Consider the following 18,142-nt stretch of genomic DNA (forward strand, 5'->3'; position numbering starts at 1 on the left):
TTCTCAAAGAACCAGCTTTTAGTTTTATCCAGTTCTGCTTCTTAAGCCACCCAATTTGTGGTAGTTTGTTATGGCAACCCTAGGAAACTAATACAGGGCCTACCTGAGTGCGCTAGTCTCAGTTTTAATAAGTGAGAGCAGGGGGCCCAGCAGTGGTGGGCAATGAAGTACCTTGTCAGGGTCCTTCTGTCACAACCCCACTGTGTAAGAGCTCTGTGCCCGTGGGCATGTTACTGAATCTCTCCCAGCCTCAGTTTCCTCATATGTAAAGAGGGGCATGGATTAAATGAGATTCAACAAAATAATCCACATAAAACTCTTTGCACAGCACTTGGCATGTGGAAGATATTCAAGACATTAACTCTCATTATTAATATTTGGTAGAACAAAGAGGAAAACTTTTTTTGGAATTTTTGAGCCTACTCAAAAATGATCCCCACCACCCACGGTAGAAGTTGTGAAGCATCTAATCTATCTGTCTAGAAAAATACAGCACAGAGCTTTCTCTGTGTCCTGTGGAGCCATCTGGAAGACACTTAGATGACAGCAAAGAAGATGCCTGATCCCAACCTCAGATGATTCCAAGAGCAGAACAATGGGCCAAACAGGCCCAAGATGAACAGAGATAAGTGTAAACACAGTTTGGCTCCAAAAGTCAGTTCTACAAGTACAGCCAACGTGAGATCCAACACAGAGCAAGAGGTAGGCAAGAGAAAGCAGGAATATGGGAATTACCCATCAGCCCATCACAGGCCAAAAGCCCAAGTGGCTAAGAAAAATAAATAAAGTGTAGGTTCAATTAATGCAAACAGAATATTCAGATCTAATTTAGGCTGCGTGCCACCAGACGCCCCTTGGTTGCACCACATTCTGGTCATTTTAAGAAACACTAAAATCTGGACCATCCTCTAGCAGAACTAGCATCTGGATAGTGTCCAGAGGGCAATGACCAGAGGTGTATTCTATATTCTAATGAATTGTTGAAAGATCTGGAAGTGTCAAATGTGGAAAAGACTTAGCAGTTGTAACATGAAGCACATCATGAACACCAATGGCTGGCTATAAACGAGGAGGCAAAGAGTGAACGGAAGCTGAGGGAGAAGGATGTTTTACAATCAGAGACGTCCACAAAGAGGCCGTATGGTCCACAGGGAGCTCTCCTTATCGGGAAGTCTTCACATAGCGGTTACGTTTAACATCAAATACCTCAAGTACCTCTCCCGACACAGCCCTCTGCAGGCCGGATACTGGGAATAGTTTGCCACCCAGGTGGACAAGTGGGCATCACTCTTGCATCTGCAGAGAACAGTGCTATATGGGGCAAGGGAGTTGCAGCAGACGACCGTTTGTTTTTATCTAACACCAGTGTTCCTGGATTCAAAGGACTAAAACAGGATGTGACTAAAACCAGGGCAGCGTATTTCCCCACCCCCGCACGCCAACCGGCACACTCGTGCTGAAAGAGATAAAAATCAGATTGGGGTTTAAAGGGGAATAAGCCCCGTCACCTCTGCTCTTAGCTGAGATACGCTTTGAATGCGTCAAACTCTGGCCTCCGGCCTGCCTTTGGCCTCGAAAATATGGAAGGAAAATGAAGGAAAATCCTTGTCCATGGCCGTTAGCAGTAGATAAATTACTTGAACTTTGTTTCCGATTGGGCACACCTTTGCCATCTCTGTGCAGAGCCAAGTCTGTGGGTAGCACTTCTCCGGTGCTGACAGCACAGGGCAAAGTAAGCTGCGCAGGGAGTTTGTAAGCCATGAACACCCAGAACTAAGCTGCCCCAGAACATGGGAGGAGGTGGGAAAGGTAGGCAGGCATTCCATCCTCTCCCAGCTGCTCCACCGTCCTCTGGCAGAACAGATACAGGTATCACATCCAAGTGTAACTGACCAAGACATGTTGGACTTTTATAATCAATGGGCATTATTTTGCCACTGCCTGGATGAAGCTAAAAATTCCATAGCAAGAAGAATGAAATGAAGGTGGATTTTAAGCCCTACCTACCTGCCCAATGCATTTACAGTGAGTATGGTGACTTGAGAACGTTCCCCCCAAAAGTCATGTCCACCCAGAACGTGACGTTATTTGGAAATAGGGTCTTTGCAGATGTAATTAAGTCAGGATGAAGTCATACCAGAGTAGGGTGGGTCCTAAATCCAATGCCTGGTGTTCTTATAAGAAGGCCATGTAAAGACAGAGAGACACACAGGAAAGAGGGCCATGTGAGGACAGAGGCAGAAATTAGAGTGATGCAGCTACAAGCCAAGGATGCCATGGGTTACTAGCAGCCAGCAGAATCTAGAAAGAACCGTGAAACAGATTCTTCCTGCAGAGGCTCCAGAAGGAAACAACCCTGCCAATACCTTGATTTCAAACTTCTGGCCTCCTGATGAGAAAACATCAGGAGGCCAGAAGTTTGAAAGGCCTCTGTGTGAGAATACATTCTATTGTTCTGAATCACTCAGTTTGTGGTAATTTGCTACTGCAGCCCTAGGAAACTAACGTAGGAAGCAAAAAATCTAGGTTGAAATGATTCTCTCAGAGTAGAAAAAGTATGGAGAGCTGGGGTTCCACAAGTAGCCTAGACAGACAACACTATGAGCCCTTGTAGGGCTGCAGGCAGGGTGTAGCAGAGAAGAGCTCTCTAAGGAGGGCAGGAAGTCAGGATCCTGAACCCCTAGGTTCTCAACTTCTACAAAGATTCCTCTATGAATGGCAGCAACAGAACATGAAGGAGCTTTGCAAGCTCAGGCAAAGGCCAATGTCAGCTTCAACCAGTGCAGACCAAAGCACAGAGGGGTCTTCCCGAATAATCTGCTTCAAGAAGATCCCTGGGACCTCCATTCCATCCCAGATGGTAGGGAAGGACAACCACTTCTGATTAGAAGGGTACTTCCCATCAACCCCATGGAGATGGGCTCAAAATCAGATTTAAAATCTAAGAAGGCAACATTCCTTGCACAATTGAGCTGATGGAAATAATACTCGTATTCCCTGGAAGAGTTTTCGATGAGACAACATTTAAATACTCTTCAGGGGTGAAACTTTGGGCATATCCTTCTCATCCACCAACTAGAGAAACCCAAAGGGGAAATGAAGACAGACAAGTCAAGACAAGACACTTAGTAACTTACCTTTCTTGGAAGCTAAGCCAGTTTCCTTTACACTATTCACGTAGAGCCTTAGAACACCATCTTCTTCCACAGAAGAAAGTGAAAAGCCTAGGAAACAGAGACAGCCAGGTAAGGCTCACACCCTCTGAGTGTTGAGAGAACAATAAGAAGAATCTGCTGTGAACTAGCTATGTTCACTGCTTGGGGTTATAGTTTTTCCTTGTTCATACTGTTTCACAAAGCAGAAAAATGTATGTTTAGATCACTCTAATAGAAGTCACTGTAAAAATTAATATTACCAGGTACATCTATCTTCATACAACCTACCTATCAACTCAAATGGAAGAAAATGATTTTGTTTTACTCTGCTTGCTAATAAATGCCATAGTTTTGCTTTTTTTTTCACAGTTCCCTCCATGGCACAAAACAGAAACAATCAGCTTATCTCATCTGGGCCCCCTTGACTTTTTTCAGCAAATCTATGTCCTAGGACATGTCAACAGAACAACTGTATGATGTGTGTTCATCCATATATATTGCTGTGTGGACACTGCTTTAATTAGTAAAATTCTGCAAACAGGGAGGAGTAGCAACAAACTTTAGAAATCCTTCTTTCTTCATGTTGAAACTGATGGACTGCACATTCTCCTAGTGTTTGATCATAAGATTATCTTATACCTGTCTAGGCTTCCAGAGCTCAAAGCCCATTAGTTAATTAATCTTGGGTTTTGCTACATCCTTCGGAAAATAAGGCAGAACAAGGCCCTGAGGTTCTAAGTGCTCCCAATCCTATGGCTACAAGCCTTGGTCACCTCTGTTTCTAGACAGTCTCATGTAAAACTCTTTCTGATCAATCAATGCAATGTCCACAACCAACACCGACTTTCCCTCAGGATAAAATACTTTGGTAGATAATCTTAAAAGGGCAATGGAAATTAATACAATTGTAAAGATATAACATGAATGATTTCAGCTCTGGGAGAAAAATAAGGCTTAGACAAAGGAAAAAACAGTGGTTTCAAAAAATAAGCAGGCAACTAACAACAAAATAGAATAATTAATTAAAAGACTGGGGCCCAGGGATTCACTGAGACTTCTCAGTTCATGTCATAATGAACACATGTTTTTTTTGTATCATTCACAGGACCAGGAAATAGGTACCCACACGTAGGCAAAACTGCCAAATGCCATCATCACCCACTAGGGTAGCGAAACTCCCTCGGATAGGGAACTATACGAGCCCACCCCCTGAGGACTTTCCAAAGTCTTTATTTTATTCTCTTATTTTAAATTCCATTCTTACAGCAACTTCTAACTTTCAGATTGCTCTTCAAGAAGTCCCACTGAAATAAAAATAATTTTAGACACGAGCCACTTAAATGACATTAGCCTTAACACAGGCGTATTTATCTGCATCGCAGCAGAGATTTTCTCTTTCTTTCATCTGTTAGAATAGATACAGAATCAAGGACTACATCAGGGAGAGGATGAATAGAATTCATTAAAATACAGGCAATTCCTTTCTAAAATGCTACCATTTTATAAAGTTCTGAGACCAAATTTTTTAATTATATTTTTAATTCAAATTTTATTCTATTAAAAATAAGATGAACACATTGTCAGGAGAGGTGATGTGTTGAGAGCCTACTGCAAGTCACCTTAAACCAAAGTCAGTGGAGATGGGTATTCATTTGCTGCCTTCCTTCCTTACCACTAAGGATGCCAAGAGTCCCAAGGAGCAGCCTGCATTTCAAGATGCCAATAATCTGCACACTGGAGGGAAGGTGGGGATTATAACCATCTCCTACAGTAACAAATATGTACTCATTTGTATTATTTTTTAGATTCCATATGTGATATCATATAGTATTCGTCTTTCTCTGACTTATTTCGCTAAGCTGTGAAATAATATTCTCTAGGCACATCCATATTGCTACAAATGGCAATATTCCATTCTTTTCTCTGGCTGAATAATATTCCACTGTATCCATGTCCAAGCTAAATAGTGCTGCTATGAACTTTGGGGTGCGTGCATCTTTTTGAATTAAGAGTTTTCGTTTTTTCCGGATATATATCCAGGAGCGGGAGTGCTGGATCATATGGTAGTTCTATTTTTAGTTTCTTTAAGGAACCTCTATACTGTTTTCCATAGAGGCTGCACTAATTTACGTTCCCACCAACAGTGTAGAAAGGTTCCCTTTTCTCCACATCCTCGCCAAAATTTGTTATTTGTAGACTCTTTGATGTCAGCCGCTCAAGACAGCATATTTTTTTTCTTTTAAATAGGATAGCAGCAATCTAATTCCCAGCAGACCAATGTAATACGGTCCAAAATGACTGCCAACAGAAGACAGAGGGAGTTATTCAGTATAAACCCAATATATCCACCCATCAGAAGGCTTAAGAGTTACAAAGACCAGGAGGCACCATGAATGGCATATGATCTTGAGAATGAAGGAAGCGATGAAAACTAAGTGAAGAAACGAAGAAGACAGACTCATATGTTGAATAACCAGAAGTTTCCTCATACTGAAATTCATGACCAAAGAAAAATCAGGACAACAAAGTAAACAAAATAGAAGTACTCAAAACCAGAGTCCAGGATACAGTGAAAGAGAGAAAGTGAGAAAAGTGCAGACATCTCTGACATAGAGGGGACACAAGACCAAAAGTCTAATAGTCTAACCAGTCCCCAGAGAAGAAGGAATACTCAGTTGCTGAAATGATGCATTCATCCACTTCAAGGCAGCCTAGGGGATCATGCTTAGTCTATTATAAAACTATTTGAACTAACTTCAACAACAAGTCTGAGAGAGTCCTGAGGGCTGAGGTAGAGGGAGGGGCAAGAGAGAGAAATTAGGCAAGTGTTAAATCTTTCCATTTGTTTAGTCAGTGGAATTATTGTCATAATTTCCTCCCTAAAGCATTCTACAATAGAAAGCAGCATCTGGTTTATAGTTAGATCTTGTATGTGTGCTGATGTGTGCTAGTAACTTACACATACTGAAATTGATGTATAGCAGGAAGCTGCACTTAGGTGCTAATGTCAGAGAGAGGTGGGCTGAATTTAGAATCCTTGGGAGATTCTGAGGTCAGAGACAACCAGGTCTTCTTAGGACTCGGCGACTCTTTAGCTACTTGTGGGAACGCCTTCTGCCAACATCGAACTGGGCACTGAGAATAAATGATTTTACCTAAGGTTATTAGCCATGCGTGGCGGCTTTCCAAGGTGAAGTCCAGGAACCACTACAGATAGGCTGCAACTGACAGCGATGTAAGGACAGAAAGCAAGACTACAGCACTGCGAACCTCAGTGTCTGACACTGCCACAACCTCTAAGCAAGGGATTTTGTAGTTTACAAAAGCAGGGGTGCTCCATGACAGATCAGAAATGAAAACAAACCCCCAAACCCCTGCTTCTTTATGTCAGGTCATGTGAGAAGCACGGCCAACAGTACCCTCTGGGTTGATGTCTGATGCCCTGTAACAGCTTCAGCATGGAAATGTAAACAGGTTCTGTGAGTACTTCAGCCACTTTAATTTAAAAAAAAAAGGATAAAAAATATAGTGGTTCTATGCCCAGTTTCTATTTCGGAGTCCCAAAACCAATCCGTCTTTTTTTTTTTTTCTTTGGCTGCGCTGCACAGCACATGGGACCTTAGTTCCCCCACCAGGGATGGAACCCGCACCCCCTGCAGTGGAAGGGCAGAGTCTTAACCACTGGACCGCCAAGGAAGTCCCCAAAAGCAGTCCACCTTAGCATTTGATTCCAAGAGCTCTGAAATTCAGCCCTGTCTTCTTGCTTCTTGCTACATTTTCCCCTTACTCAAGAGAAATTAACTAAACCAAAGACAAAAGAGGAACGGATATGGTACATTTCAGTTTGGAGGACCCAGATGCTTATTTGTAGCACTGCTACCAATTACTGCTTTAATTACTGAGGTCATGCTTCCGCTGCATAATAAGCCTTCGGACACATTTATCCCTTGCCATCAAAAATGTCCTCTGGCTTCATGCTGTCTTTAGTTTTAAGGTCAAGAAGTAAACAGCGTGAGGGCGTAAGGCAAGTGGCCAGGGGTTGGAAATTAGGTTCTCTTCATTAGGCCAAAAGCACTCCAGTGAGTGCTCTGAGAGGTGAACTCGCTGCCTGCGGGAGAGGCTTCGGCAGGGATACTGAAGGTGCTGCTGCCCAGTAAAGCGTCTGAAGACTTTCAAATGTTAAAAAGCCTAATAAGTTAATTCAGAGAGAAATAATGCAGGAAGCAAGCATATGCAGTGACCTTTATATCTTTCCACCAGGTCTTCTAGTTTTCCTTTTTTCCAGTACATAGTAGGACTACACTCTTCTGCCCACCTACCCATCCCCCCACTCCAGTCACCTGCTTTGACAAGTGAATTGGGAGTGAGCCAGCACCCAAATCACCACCTTCCCTCTTTCCCCTTTGCCAGGAGACAGACAATGTCCCAGGTGGCAGGTGCTGCAGGCCTGGGTCCTAGAGTGAGGACAACCTACAGAAAGGGTCCCAGCCAACCCACAGAGGATGCATGGTGAACAGGAGAAAGAATTTCACTGTTTGGAGCCACTGGGCTTTGGTGACTGTCATTGTCTCAGCTAACCTCGCCCTCCTGACTGATGTAAGCCCTGATACAGCATATGGGTTTCCCTATGTATTTCACTCAAGCACCAACTTCACTACTATCCAAGTCATAAAGTGTAATGCTAAGACTAGTCTTAAATCTGTGGAAAGGATTACATACTTAACTACACCAGAATGTAGACAATAGGAAAGCCTTAACAGAGCAAGCCTGACTGCTATTCTTTGAAAGGCCTGCTTAGCAGTTTGGCTCCTGGCTGGCATCTGGGAACTTGGATTCTGGGAGGGTTCCCAACACCCTAATGTAGCTCATTGTGTCTAAAATCTGTACAAACAACGTGGTTTGTGCTGAACACCTGCTTTCCTCCTGGGAGGCTGGAATTTTGGTATATGCTGGGCAGAGGGTTCCTACATGACCAGCCTCTCAATAAAAATCCTGGGCACTGAGTCACTAACAAACTTCCTACCAGACAACAGTTCACACGCATTGTCACAGCTTGTTGCTGGGGGAATTATGGACTTCTGTGTGACTGGGGAGGAGTCTGGAAGCTTGTACCTGGTTTCTTCGCTCTTCACCCCATGTGCCTCTCCCTTTTACTGATGCTATTTTGTATAGTTTTGCTGTAATAAACCGTGGTCATGAATAAGCTGAGTCCAGTGGGTCCTCTTAGTGAACCAAAAAACCCAGGGGTGGTCTTGGGGACCCCAACTCCCACCAAAGTAAGTTCCTTTAACATCATTTGTGAGGGAAAGGAGAATTAATACATATATTTGGGGGATAGAGGTACGAAAGGATAATTTCTTCATTACTAGGGTATATCATAAAATAAAATAATCTCCTCCCAGTGGATCCATTTCTTTATTACAGGCGAACCCCGATGATTAAAGTTACAAAATTTAAAGCTGAAACCTTCATCATACCCAGGGTAAATATCTTTTTCCCCTTATTTTGGCTGCTCAGCAGAGCACAGAAGCCAGATGGGCTATCTGTTTTAAATAGGCCCCAAAGGCATTTTATTGAATTGTAAATAAGTGCATGTTTACACGGGAATTGTTTCAACGTGAGGAACACCAAAGATCAAAGAAAAAGAAACATACCATAATTATCACCGGCTGTATCTGACTTCTCAATCTGGATGTTCTGAGTGACTTTTGGACAAATTTCAATTTCTTTGTACAGCTGAAAATGACAAAGAGAAGCCTAATTAAGACTTCATTAAAAATAACTTAGAAGTAGTCATCAATTTGTAAATCTATTTTTTCAGAATTTGAAATCAAATTCTCATCACATCCCAGTATTTTTCTTGAACTGACCCCATTAAGACTCAAAGTGGAAACTTAAACTCACATTCCCAGATTTAGCTCCAGTTCCAGTTTCTAAATAAATTCCTTGACATCACTCTGTATGTCTTTTCCCACCCTATATCTATCGCACACCTGAAAAATAATGCTAAAGTAATCGAAAATCTTCAGTACTGGGGAAAAAAATTATTAACATCAAGAAGAGGTTATAAAGATCTTGATATGGGATCCATAGGACTAGGAGAAATCTCTGTGCTTCCATTCTCTTCTGTTCATATACCATTTTGGCTCAAAAAGTGCACAATAGTACAAATACGCAGAGAAAAATTATAGCATTAAAACAGACGACAGATTATATAAGTGGTCATATTCTCTTTTAGCCATTAGATTACACCAAATTACTGAAAAAACTGAAGTACATAAATCAATCACCTCTCTCAGAAACCCAAGAAAACATGGAAAAAAAAAAATAAGAGTAACTGGCAGTTCACAGAGAAACTTTATTTCAATTAATTTAATTTATACTAGATGTCTGGACCTAGCATCATCATGGACGGTAACTTATGAAGGTTTTACCATGTGTTCTTGCCCCTCACGTGCTCTCTATGAGACAAATGTGATCCCCATTTTACAAATGAAGAGAAAAAGGCTACAGAGAAAGTACTTTCCTAAGGTCAAAAGACCAGCCTGGGCAGAGCTGGGATTGGAACCCAGGTCTCACCGGCTCCAGCACTGAAGTTCTCCCCATTACACTATAATGCCTCCCAGACTGTTTCCTGGTGGGACTCAGGGGTACCACAGTAAAGGGTACCAAACCTTACTTCTTCAGTATGTAAGCCAAAGGCCACTTCCAAAATTTATGATAGAAATTCCAAAACAAATTAACGTGTCAAAGGCTCATATAGAACTTAAAATTTGTCATTTAATTTCAAAATGAAAATCTATTTTGAGCCAAAGTCAATAACAGAAAACTGTCCTTTAGCACTAAAGGGAAGTCTCGGTGATTATTTAAACTTGCCCTCATCTCAGTCATCTGTCCAGAAATAATTTTGTTCAGACAAGTATGAAAAAAATGCAGGTTTCTTTCTCTTCACTTTCTTCGGGCAGTTGACAGGTGGGAGAGGAGAGCACAATGCTTAGGATTCCGGAGTCTGGAAGACCGGCTGCGGTAATACTAGAAAGCCAAGGGGTGGGGCAGGGGCTGGGAACACTGACCCAACGGCCTGGATCCTCTAGAACACCCTAATTTAATGCAGCTTCCACCAAATGCATGACTTAATGTTGAGGGCATAACTTCATGTGGTTTTCTTTCTATACTTCAGAAAAAGTTTCAAACCAATGCATTCTGAAGTTAGAAGAAATCAGTTCTGTTAGATCTACTGATCTTTAGTTCAGAAAATTACAGTCACCAAAACTATACATACCAAATCTAATCAATTTTATGATTAATTTGTAACGTCATGGAATGCTCAATAAAATGTTATGAAATGTATTCACTTCGACGTATTTTGAAGCTTAGTTTAATTTTTTCCATTTCCTTGAGAGCCAAACTCTCCCCCTAGGTGGCAGTATATCACCGTTTGTTCTAATCATCTGGAAAATTCCAAATGGTTTTCCATAGATCCCGTGGGAATTTAGCTTTGTAAATAAGCTTTCCTATTCTTTTATAATATTACCTCCTCTCTTCTTTGTAACTGGTGTGAAAGTCTTTGTGTTTTTTTTACCAGTTTCAGACAATAACTTAGTATAATATAGACAGGGCCCTTGGCCATGGTCCTTAGGCTGGCTGGACTAAAATTGGGTTTGGTAAAAAGCTCTAAAACATGTAAAATTTCAAGAAGGAGCTGCACTTTAAAATATATTTTCGATGCAATCATAATATCTGAAACCAGAAATTTTGAAATTTCGTAGTTTTAAATGTATCTTTAGCAAAGAAGTATCACACACATTCCATTTATTTATTAAATTTATTTGTTTATTTATTTATTTATGGCTGTGTTGGGTCTTCATTGCTGCACGCAGGCTTTCTCTAGTTGCGGCAAGCGGGGGCTACTCTTTGCTGCGGTGTGCGGGCTTCTCATTGAGGTGGCTTCCCCTGTTGTGGAGCACGGGCTCTAGGCGCGTGGGCTTCAGTAGTTGTGGCTCGCGGGCTCTAGAGCACAGGTGCAAGTAGTTGTGGTGCACAGGCTTAGTTGCTCTGTGGCATGTGGGATCTTCCCGGACCGGGGCTCGAACCCGTGTCCCCTGCATTGGCAGGTGGATTCTTAACCACTGCGCCACCAGAGAAGCCCCCTTTTATTTTTATTAAATCAGTGATGCTGCATGTTTCCCCTCTTTTCAAAAACCAGATTAAACACCACCAGACGTTAAGAAACAATCTGATTACCCTGGCACTTGAATTATCACAAAATCACATTCATTTCTTACCAGGTCTCCTTGGCGTGCCTCGTCCAAGCGACCATCACCCATGGCCTGAACGACAGCTCACTAGCCTCCTGCCTGCTCTCCCAGCTCTTTCCCTAAGGCCCTAAGGTTCATGGGCCACACAGTAGCCGCAGTGAGCCTATTAAGACAGGAGTCAAATAATGCCCTTCCTCTCTTGGGCTTTCCTTTCTCACTTGGGCCCTACAAGCCCTCCTGCTCCCTCTTCTGCGTCCTCCCTCCTTGTGCATCCAAACCCCTCCCCCACCCCACCTTCCCTCTCCCCACCACTCCCTCACTTACCCTCCTCACTGATCCTCCTCAAACATGAGTAAACCACCTCTACCATCACCCCCCTCCCCTTGCCAGGCGTTACCCAGCTTTGTTTCCTGAGCCTAGAACACTTTCCTCCAAAATACCTCTATGACTCACTTTCTCACCTCACTCACCACGCTGTTCAAACATCACATCTAAAGGAGCAGCACGATCGCTTTTAGATGTCTATCTTTCTCTGTCTGTTTGTCCTAACTTTTTCTTTCCCCGCTCTTAACATCCCGGGAAATATTACACATTTACTTGTTTTTGTTAAAAATATTTACATGTTTTTATATCTGTCTCCACAAACTTGAATGTATGTTCCAAGAAGAGTAGAGATTTTTCTGTGTATCTCAGTGCCTAAAACAGCTAGCATGGTGCCAGGCACACAATAAACGCTAAATAAATATTTGCTGGATGAATGAATCAATCGATCAATCAGTGTTTCTGCAAACTCTTTATGCCCACCTGTCACTTTAAGAAAAACAGATTTAATATGGGTTTTCAAAAAACCCAGGGCCTCCATATTCATTAGCATTCTACAGATTGGACCCAATAACCAACTAATCGTGAAAAAGTAGCCAAATGGGTATCACTTATATTAGCAAAGCAGACAAGTAGAGAAGTAGAAAACTAACTATTCATGGTCTTTCATAAGCAAAAGAATCCCCAGCCCCACCAAATAAATGCACTAGACTCTCCAAAAAGATCTTTAAAATGTAGTACACACTTTCGCTAATAACTATTGACCTTACTACTCAAGAATACTTGACAAAACAGTAGCAGAAAATAAAATGTTTTGGGACAGTCGTCTATGAATGAGTCATTTTTCAGGACAGGACTTCAAACACCTGTGAGCTTCGCTAGTCCAGCAAAAATAAAAAGGAGGTAGGTTATGGAAACCAATTAGCCATTGGTGGCCTGATAACTTGTTCAGTAAGGGACAATAAATCAACTATCTGTAAAATCTCAAAAAGCATCCAAGAACACTGTGTGTTCAGAAACCCCCTGCCCTGGAATGACATTTCATACCAACTTAATGGCCGAAAGCACAGATTGGAAACCATGGACGTATGGATAGAATTCAAGGGGTCTGTGAACTGGGGTGGTGAAAAAGCCTGAAATTTTTATATTCACTAACCTGTAACTGAAACTTAGTATTTCCTTCAATTATAAATGAACGGAGGCAACAAACACGGCAATATGAGCAATGCCTGTGACCTTGTCAGAAACAGAAATCCCAGTTATTTTTATACCACATTCTAGTTGCTGCTAGTATCTCAAAATACCAGTTATGCGCATCACCACTCCAAAACAGTGGCAGGTGTTAGACCTACGCTGGGTCTTGTTATTTAATGAGCTAATAAGTAAGCACGTATATTATCTATAATTTAAAAAATATTTTTGATAACTATTTCAACACAATTAGGCCATAGGTAATCCTATGTATTCTATATATTTCATGCAATTGAAAACATTATTCTGATATGGGACTTAGGGGCTTTACCAGGCTGCCAAAGATATCCTAAGAACAAAAAAGTTTAAAATCTTGGTAAAAACAAGAGGTGCCCATGAGCAATACTCACTCACAATCTGAACAGTAAAGTGAGTAAGACTATGGCATTTACTTCCTCAGGAATCTCAGAGTTGGAGACCTTCTGTAACAGGGCAAGAAAGAATACCATAATCTCTCTGTATTTTAGATTCTTTTTTAAAATAATTGTAATTATAATATGTATATAGCAGTGTAGATACAGAATAAGTGTGGCACACCTTAGTCTCCTATACTGGATGAGACCGCACAATGGCCAAGACTTAAAAATAATAAGGGAGTCAATATAATTTCAAAAGGTATGTCTTAAGCATGTACTGTGTGTAAGATATGAAGGACATGGAAGTTGCTTAGGCATGATCCCTGTCATTTAGGACACAAAAGATTCATTAACTCTGAAATGCAAAATATACGATCTAATAGCTGTTCCAGTGTTACCAGCAAAGCACTTTCCTTTCTTAAGTAAGAAAAAGGGTTTTCTCTCCTCTACTCACAGAGCACAAAGTCAGGGCTTTCCCCATGCCAGAGAAAAAAATAAATCAGCCACTGTTAAAAGCACCCTCCTCCTCTGTGTTAAACTTAGTGATTTAAGTGATGGTTGAAAATGGTCATTTCGTTCTTCTATTTCGTGACATGATAAGAGTATAATAAAAGCACACCCTCTCTTATATTTCATTAAAAACACTTAGAGGGACATGAGGGAAGTTTTTAAGATGATAGAAATGTTCTAAACCAGGGGTCCCCAACCCCCGGGCCACGGAACAGGAGCGGTCCACGGCCTGTTAGGAACCGGGCCGCACAGAAGGAGGTGAGTGGCGGGTGAGCAAGCAAAGCTTCATCTGTATTTAGAGCCGCTCGCCATCACTCGCATGACCGCCTGAGCTCTGCCTCCTGTCAGGTCAGCGGTGGCATTAGATCCTCATAGGAGCTCGAACCCTACTGTGAACTGCACATGTGAGGGATCTAGGTTGCACACTCCCTATGAGAATCTAATGCCTGATGATCTGCGGTGGAGCTGAGGTGGTGATGCTGGGCTGGGGAGTGGCTGCAGATACAGATTATCATTGGCAGAGAGGTTTGACTGCACAGAGACCATCATAAATCAATTGCTTGCAGACTCATAGCAAAACCCTATCAGTGAGTGGCAAGTGACAATTAAGCTGCATCTTATGGAGTAGACTAGACATAAGCAACAGACTTCGGGTGTCACTGTCTCCTATCACCCCCAGATGGGACCATCTAGTTGCAGGAAAACGAGCTCAGGGCTCCCACTGATGCTGCATTATGGTGAGTTGTATAATGACTTCATTATATACTACAAAGTAAGAATAATAAAGTGCACAATAAATGTAATGCGCTTGGATCATCCTGAAACCATCCCCCACCCCCCGGTCTGTGGAAAAACTGCCTTCCATGAAACAATTGTCCCTGGTGCCAAAAAGGTTGGGGACCGCAGTTCTAAATTATGACTGTAGTGCTGGAAACACAACTGTCTGTATACATTTGCCAAAACTCATCGAATTGTGTGCTCAAAAGTGATGTTTTATTGTAGAGAAAGTAAACCTCAAAAAAAATTGATTAGAAACAAAATTCCCTACTAAACATACTAAATTTTAAATCACGCTTCCCCTTTTCAAAAAAGAGACTATACGGGTTTCAATTTTCAGTTCTGTTTTCTGTGGTGAAAGTCTGTCTGAAGTCATACTGTTATCATTCACAGATCCATGGCAGGAAGCTACGTGGCCCCCAGAGGAATGACTAAGTGCAGAGAAAGAAGAACAAACTCCAAGAGAGGGGGCCTGGCTCCCAAAATGTTTCTTTCCTGGAACTGAAAAACGTACCCTTTGGCTAACAAAAAAGGAACTTGTCATTATTTTACCATGTTACCATGACAACCATTTACTGAGCATCTACTATGCGAAACATTATCTCTAATCTTTGCAAAATCCTAGAAAGTATTATCACCTCATTTTTTTTTTTTTTGCCAAGACCACATAATTAGTAAGCAACAGAGTCAATATAAAAATCCAGATCCAGTTCAGAACCCAAGTCCCATCATGAAACTCAAACCCACGTAAGTGTGCCCAAGAATCTATATAATAAATACAATTCCAAAAGGCCAGGACACATAATTAGATGGCAGCTTTTTCACCCAACAGGGTTTCACCCACCAATTTCAACATGCAGGGAGAAGTCATACAAAATCGGAGTTAGTACTTTTTATCTGACAACAGCCAGCTCACCTTTGAGTCACCCATTTAAAACACAAGACTGTCAAAGCTACAAGGAAAGCTAGGCATAATAACTAAAATTCTATCTGAGAGTCAGTTCTGGATTTCAATTTTTCATGATAGCACAGCATCATTCCCTGCATAAACTAAGGTGGCATTTTCACTCTGCAAAAATATTGTGATATGTAAGGCCATCTCCACAAACTTAAGAGCGCTGAATGAGGCTCATTTATTTTAGAATTTGTTCCACTCCACCAACCATAATTAGCATGAGCACACATATAATTTAAAAATAATCTCCTACAGAATGTACTTGGACAATAGACATAAACATTACCAGCTCATAAATGTCCTCCTCGGGCTTTGGCACGTAGTGTTGCATTTTGTTTTCTATTAGAAATTTCAGGCGCAGGTAATGAGCAGAATGATCCAGTCTATGTGCCTGGGACCAAAACAAAAAAAAAAAGAGGAGAAGAGAAAATGTCTTTCCAACAGTAAATAGACGTAATTAGTTTTCCACTGATACACTGTCATCTATTCCCGAGAATAATGGTGATTTGCTACTGAAGGGAGGTATAAAATTTCTATACTTCTTACAAGGTTTACACCCAAAACCCAAACTTTAATTTTCATTGAATATATTAATAACATCCCATGGGTATCTTATGATCAATGGAAACAAAAAAGTCACATCCTCACTTCTGCCTATCTGATCCATTACGCTCTTTAACACTGGGTTTGCAAGAAAACCTATCAGACCCAAAAGGCCTTTAAACATAATTTCCAACATACATAGGTGATTAGAGAAGAAAAGTGACAAGAAAGGCAAGGAAGGATTTACAGTGACAGAAGAAAGCTGTGCCCAGGCAAACTTATTTTTTTAACCACATGGGGACACTGGGACAGTTGTTCACAGTTCATTTGCAAGTGAGTCGGTGTATAGACAAGGCATTTGGATTTCAGTCTTATTTATATACACCCCAAGTGAGACTCCCTCCGGGGGCAGCGAAGACAGGCACGTGTCCAACTTTGGAAACACAATGAATGACTTGCCCAAAGAAAACACTTCTAAAGCAGTTCAGGATTGAAATTTCCAGGCCTTCTCCACTGGTCAGGATGGGTCAAATGATTTTTTTCTATCTAGGAAGTCATTTGTGAATTAACTTTGTGGAAAAGGCAACAGTGGAAACATGGTTTTGTAACTAACATCCTCAATTCACATTCAAGAAGACGCAGAGGAAAAAAGAAAAAAATGCTCTTCAAAAGTTACATGGCAAGATGCAAACGTATTGCTAGAGAGAAAATGTTTCCATCAAGTCTTTTTTTTAAAGCATCCTTATCTTTTAGAGATTTATCCTGAAGTACTCGTAGATAAAGATACGATGTCTGGAATCTGCTTCCAAAATCATTCAGAGCAGGGGGTGGTAGTGAGTTAGTTAATGGATGAAACATAATTTGATGCTATAGAACCTTGGTGATGGCGACACAGAAGTTTATTACGTTATTCCCTACTCTTTGCAAATTTGAAGTTTTTCATACACATAAAATCTCTTCACATCAAAAGCTCAACTGATGAGAATTATTTCAAAATAAGTGAAGTTAATTTTTCACTGGTTTAATGCTCTTTCTGTTTACCTTTGTCCCCCCGGCCCCAAATTTTAAAGCCAGACTAAGAACATTCTAATAATTATTCCAATAATAGTCATTCAGTTACACCTAGCAAATTCTGAAGTGTGCCAGATACTGTGTGAGGCAGTCTTCAGGAGTGTGGGAAGGGGCTTGCAGAACATGGAAGTTGGGGAGAGTGGTGACTTTGCCTCGTAATTAAACACACATCCAAGACAGGGATCCTGCATTAGAGAAAAGCACAGTTATGGAAAGTAGAAGTGAGTTTGTTCTCAACGCCTAGCAGAATGATAAAGAAGTTTTCTATAGTGATTCTCGGGAACCTCCAACATGTATCCTATTCTGAGTGACGTGATAGTCTGAAGCCCACCGTCCGAACACAGGCACCACTGAGGCAGCACCTTTCTTGCACCTGGCTTTCGGGTTTTCGCTGTCGGTACTGAAAACCAAATGCTCAGTGTCTGTCAGACGCAGATCATTGATGTCAAATACCCAGGGTGGATGGGTAAGCCAGGGAAGCAAAAGTAGGGAAGTTTCAAAGTGTGCTACCTACTGCTTGTCAAAGGCCGCCGAGACAAACAACAAAATAATACTACTTAGGGTGCTACGATAAGCAAGAAAAGTTTCCCTCACAGAGATAAAAGCTGCAAATGCTTCCCACCGACCTAGATCCCCACTGAAATCTTTCATTAGAAGCAAAATACTTTGGTTCACCATCTGTTTCCAACTGAGGTGGGAGGGAAAGAGAAATGAAACTTCATGGGGTCTTGGTCAACAGGAACAAATCCACCTGGAAACCTTATCGTCATCATTAATCAACACTTTGTAGACACTCCCAATGGGGCTGCCACTTAGACAGTCTTCTGGAAACCAGACCCAAATAGCCACCTCACCTAAGAAGCTTCGGGCTCCTGAAACCTCAGTGAGAAAGAGAGATGTTTGGTGCCACGGGCAGGCACCAAACGTCTTAAGGTGGTCCTGATG

At 41.5% G+C, this 18,142-nt stretch overlaps 1 protein-coding gene across 3 annotated transcripts in view; it reads right to left on the reverse strand.

The window, feature by feature from the left end:
* Window positions 1-18,142, reverse strand: part of TIAM1 (TIAM Rac1 associated GEF 1) — a 132,805-nt gene that overhangs the window by 60,019 nt on the left and 54,644 nt on the right. For all 3 annotated transcript variants that reach the window (XM_068545751.1, XM_068545750.1, XM_068545749.1), the window contains 3 exons: window positions 15,870-15,974; window positions 8,810-8,891; window positions 3,138-3,224 (listed from right to left, as the gene is read on the reverse strand). In XM_068545751.1, the coding sequence (XP_068401852.1) occupies window positions 3,138-3,224; window positions 8,810-8,891; window positions 15,870-15,974 (274 nt within the window). The remainder of the gene's footprint in view (window positions 1-3,137; window positions 3,225-8,809; window positions 8,892-15,869; window positions 15,975-18,142) is intronic.

Source organism: Eschrichtius robustus, chromosome 6 (genome assembly GCF_028021215.1).
Source record: "Eschrichtius robustus isolate mEscRob2 chromosome 6, mEscRob2.pri, whole genome shotgun sequence".
Classification (NCBI taxonomy): Eukaryota; Metazoa; Chordata; class Mammalia; order Artiodactyla; family Eschrichtiidae; genus Eschrichtius; species Eschrichtius robustus.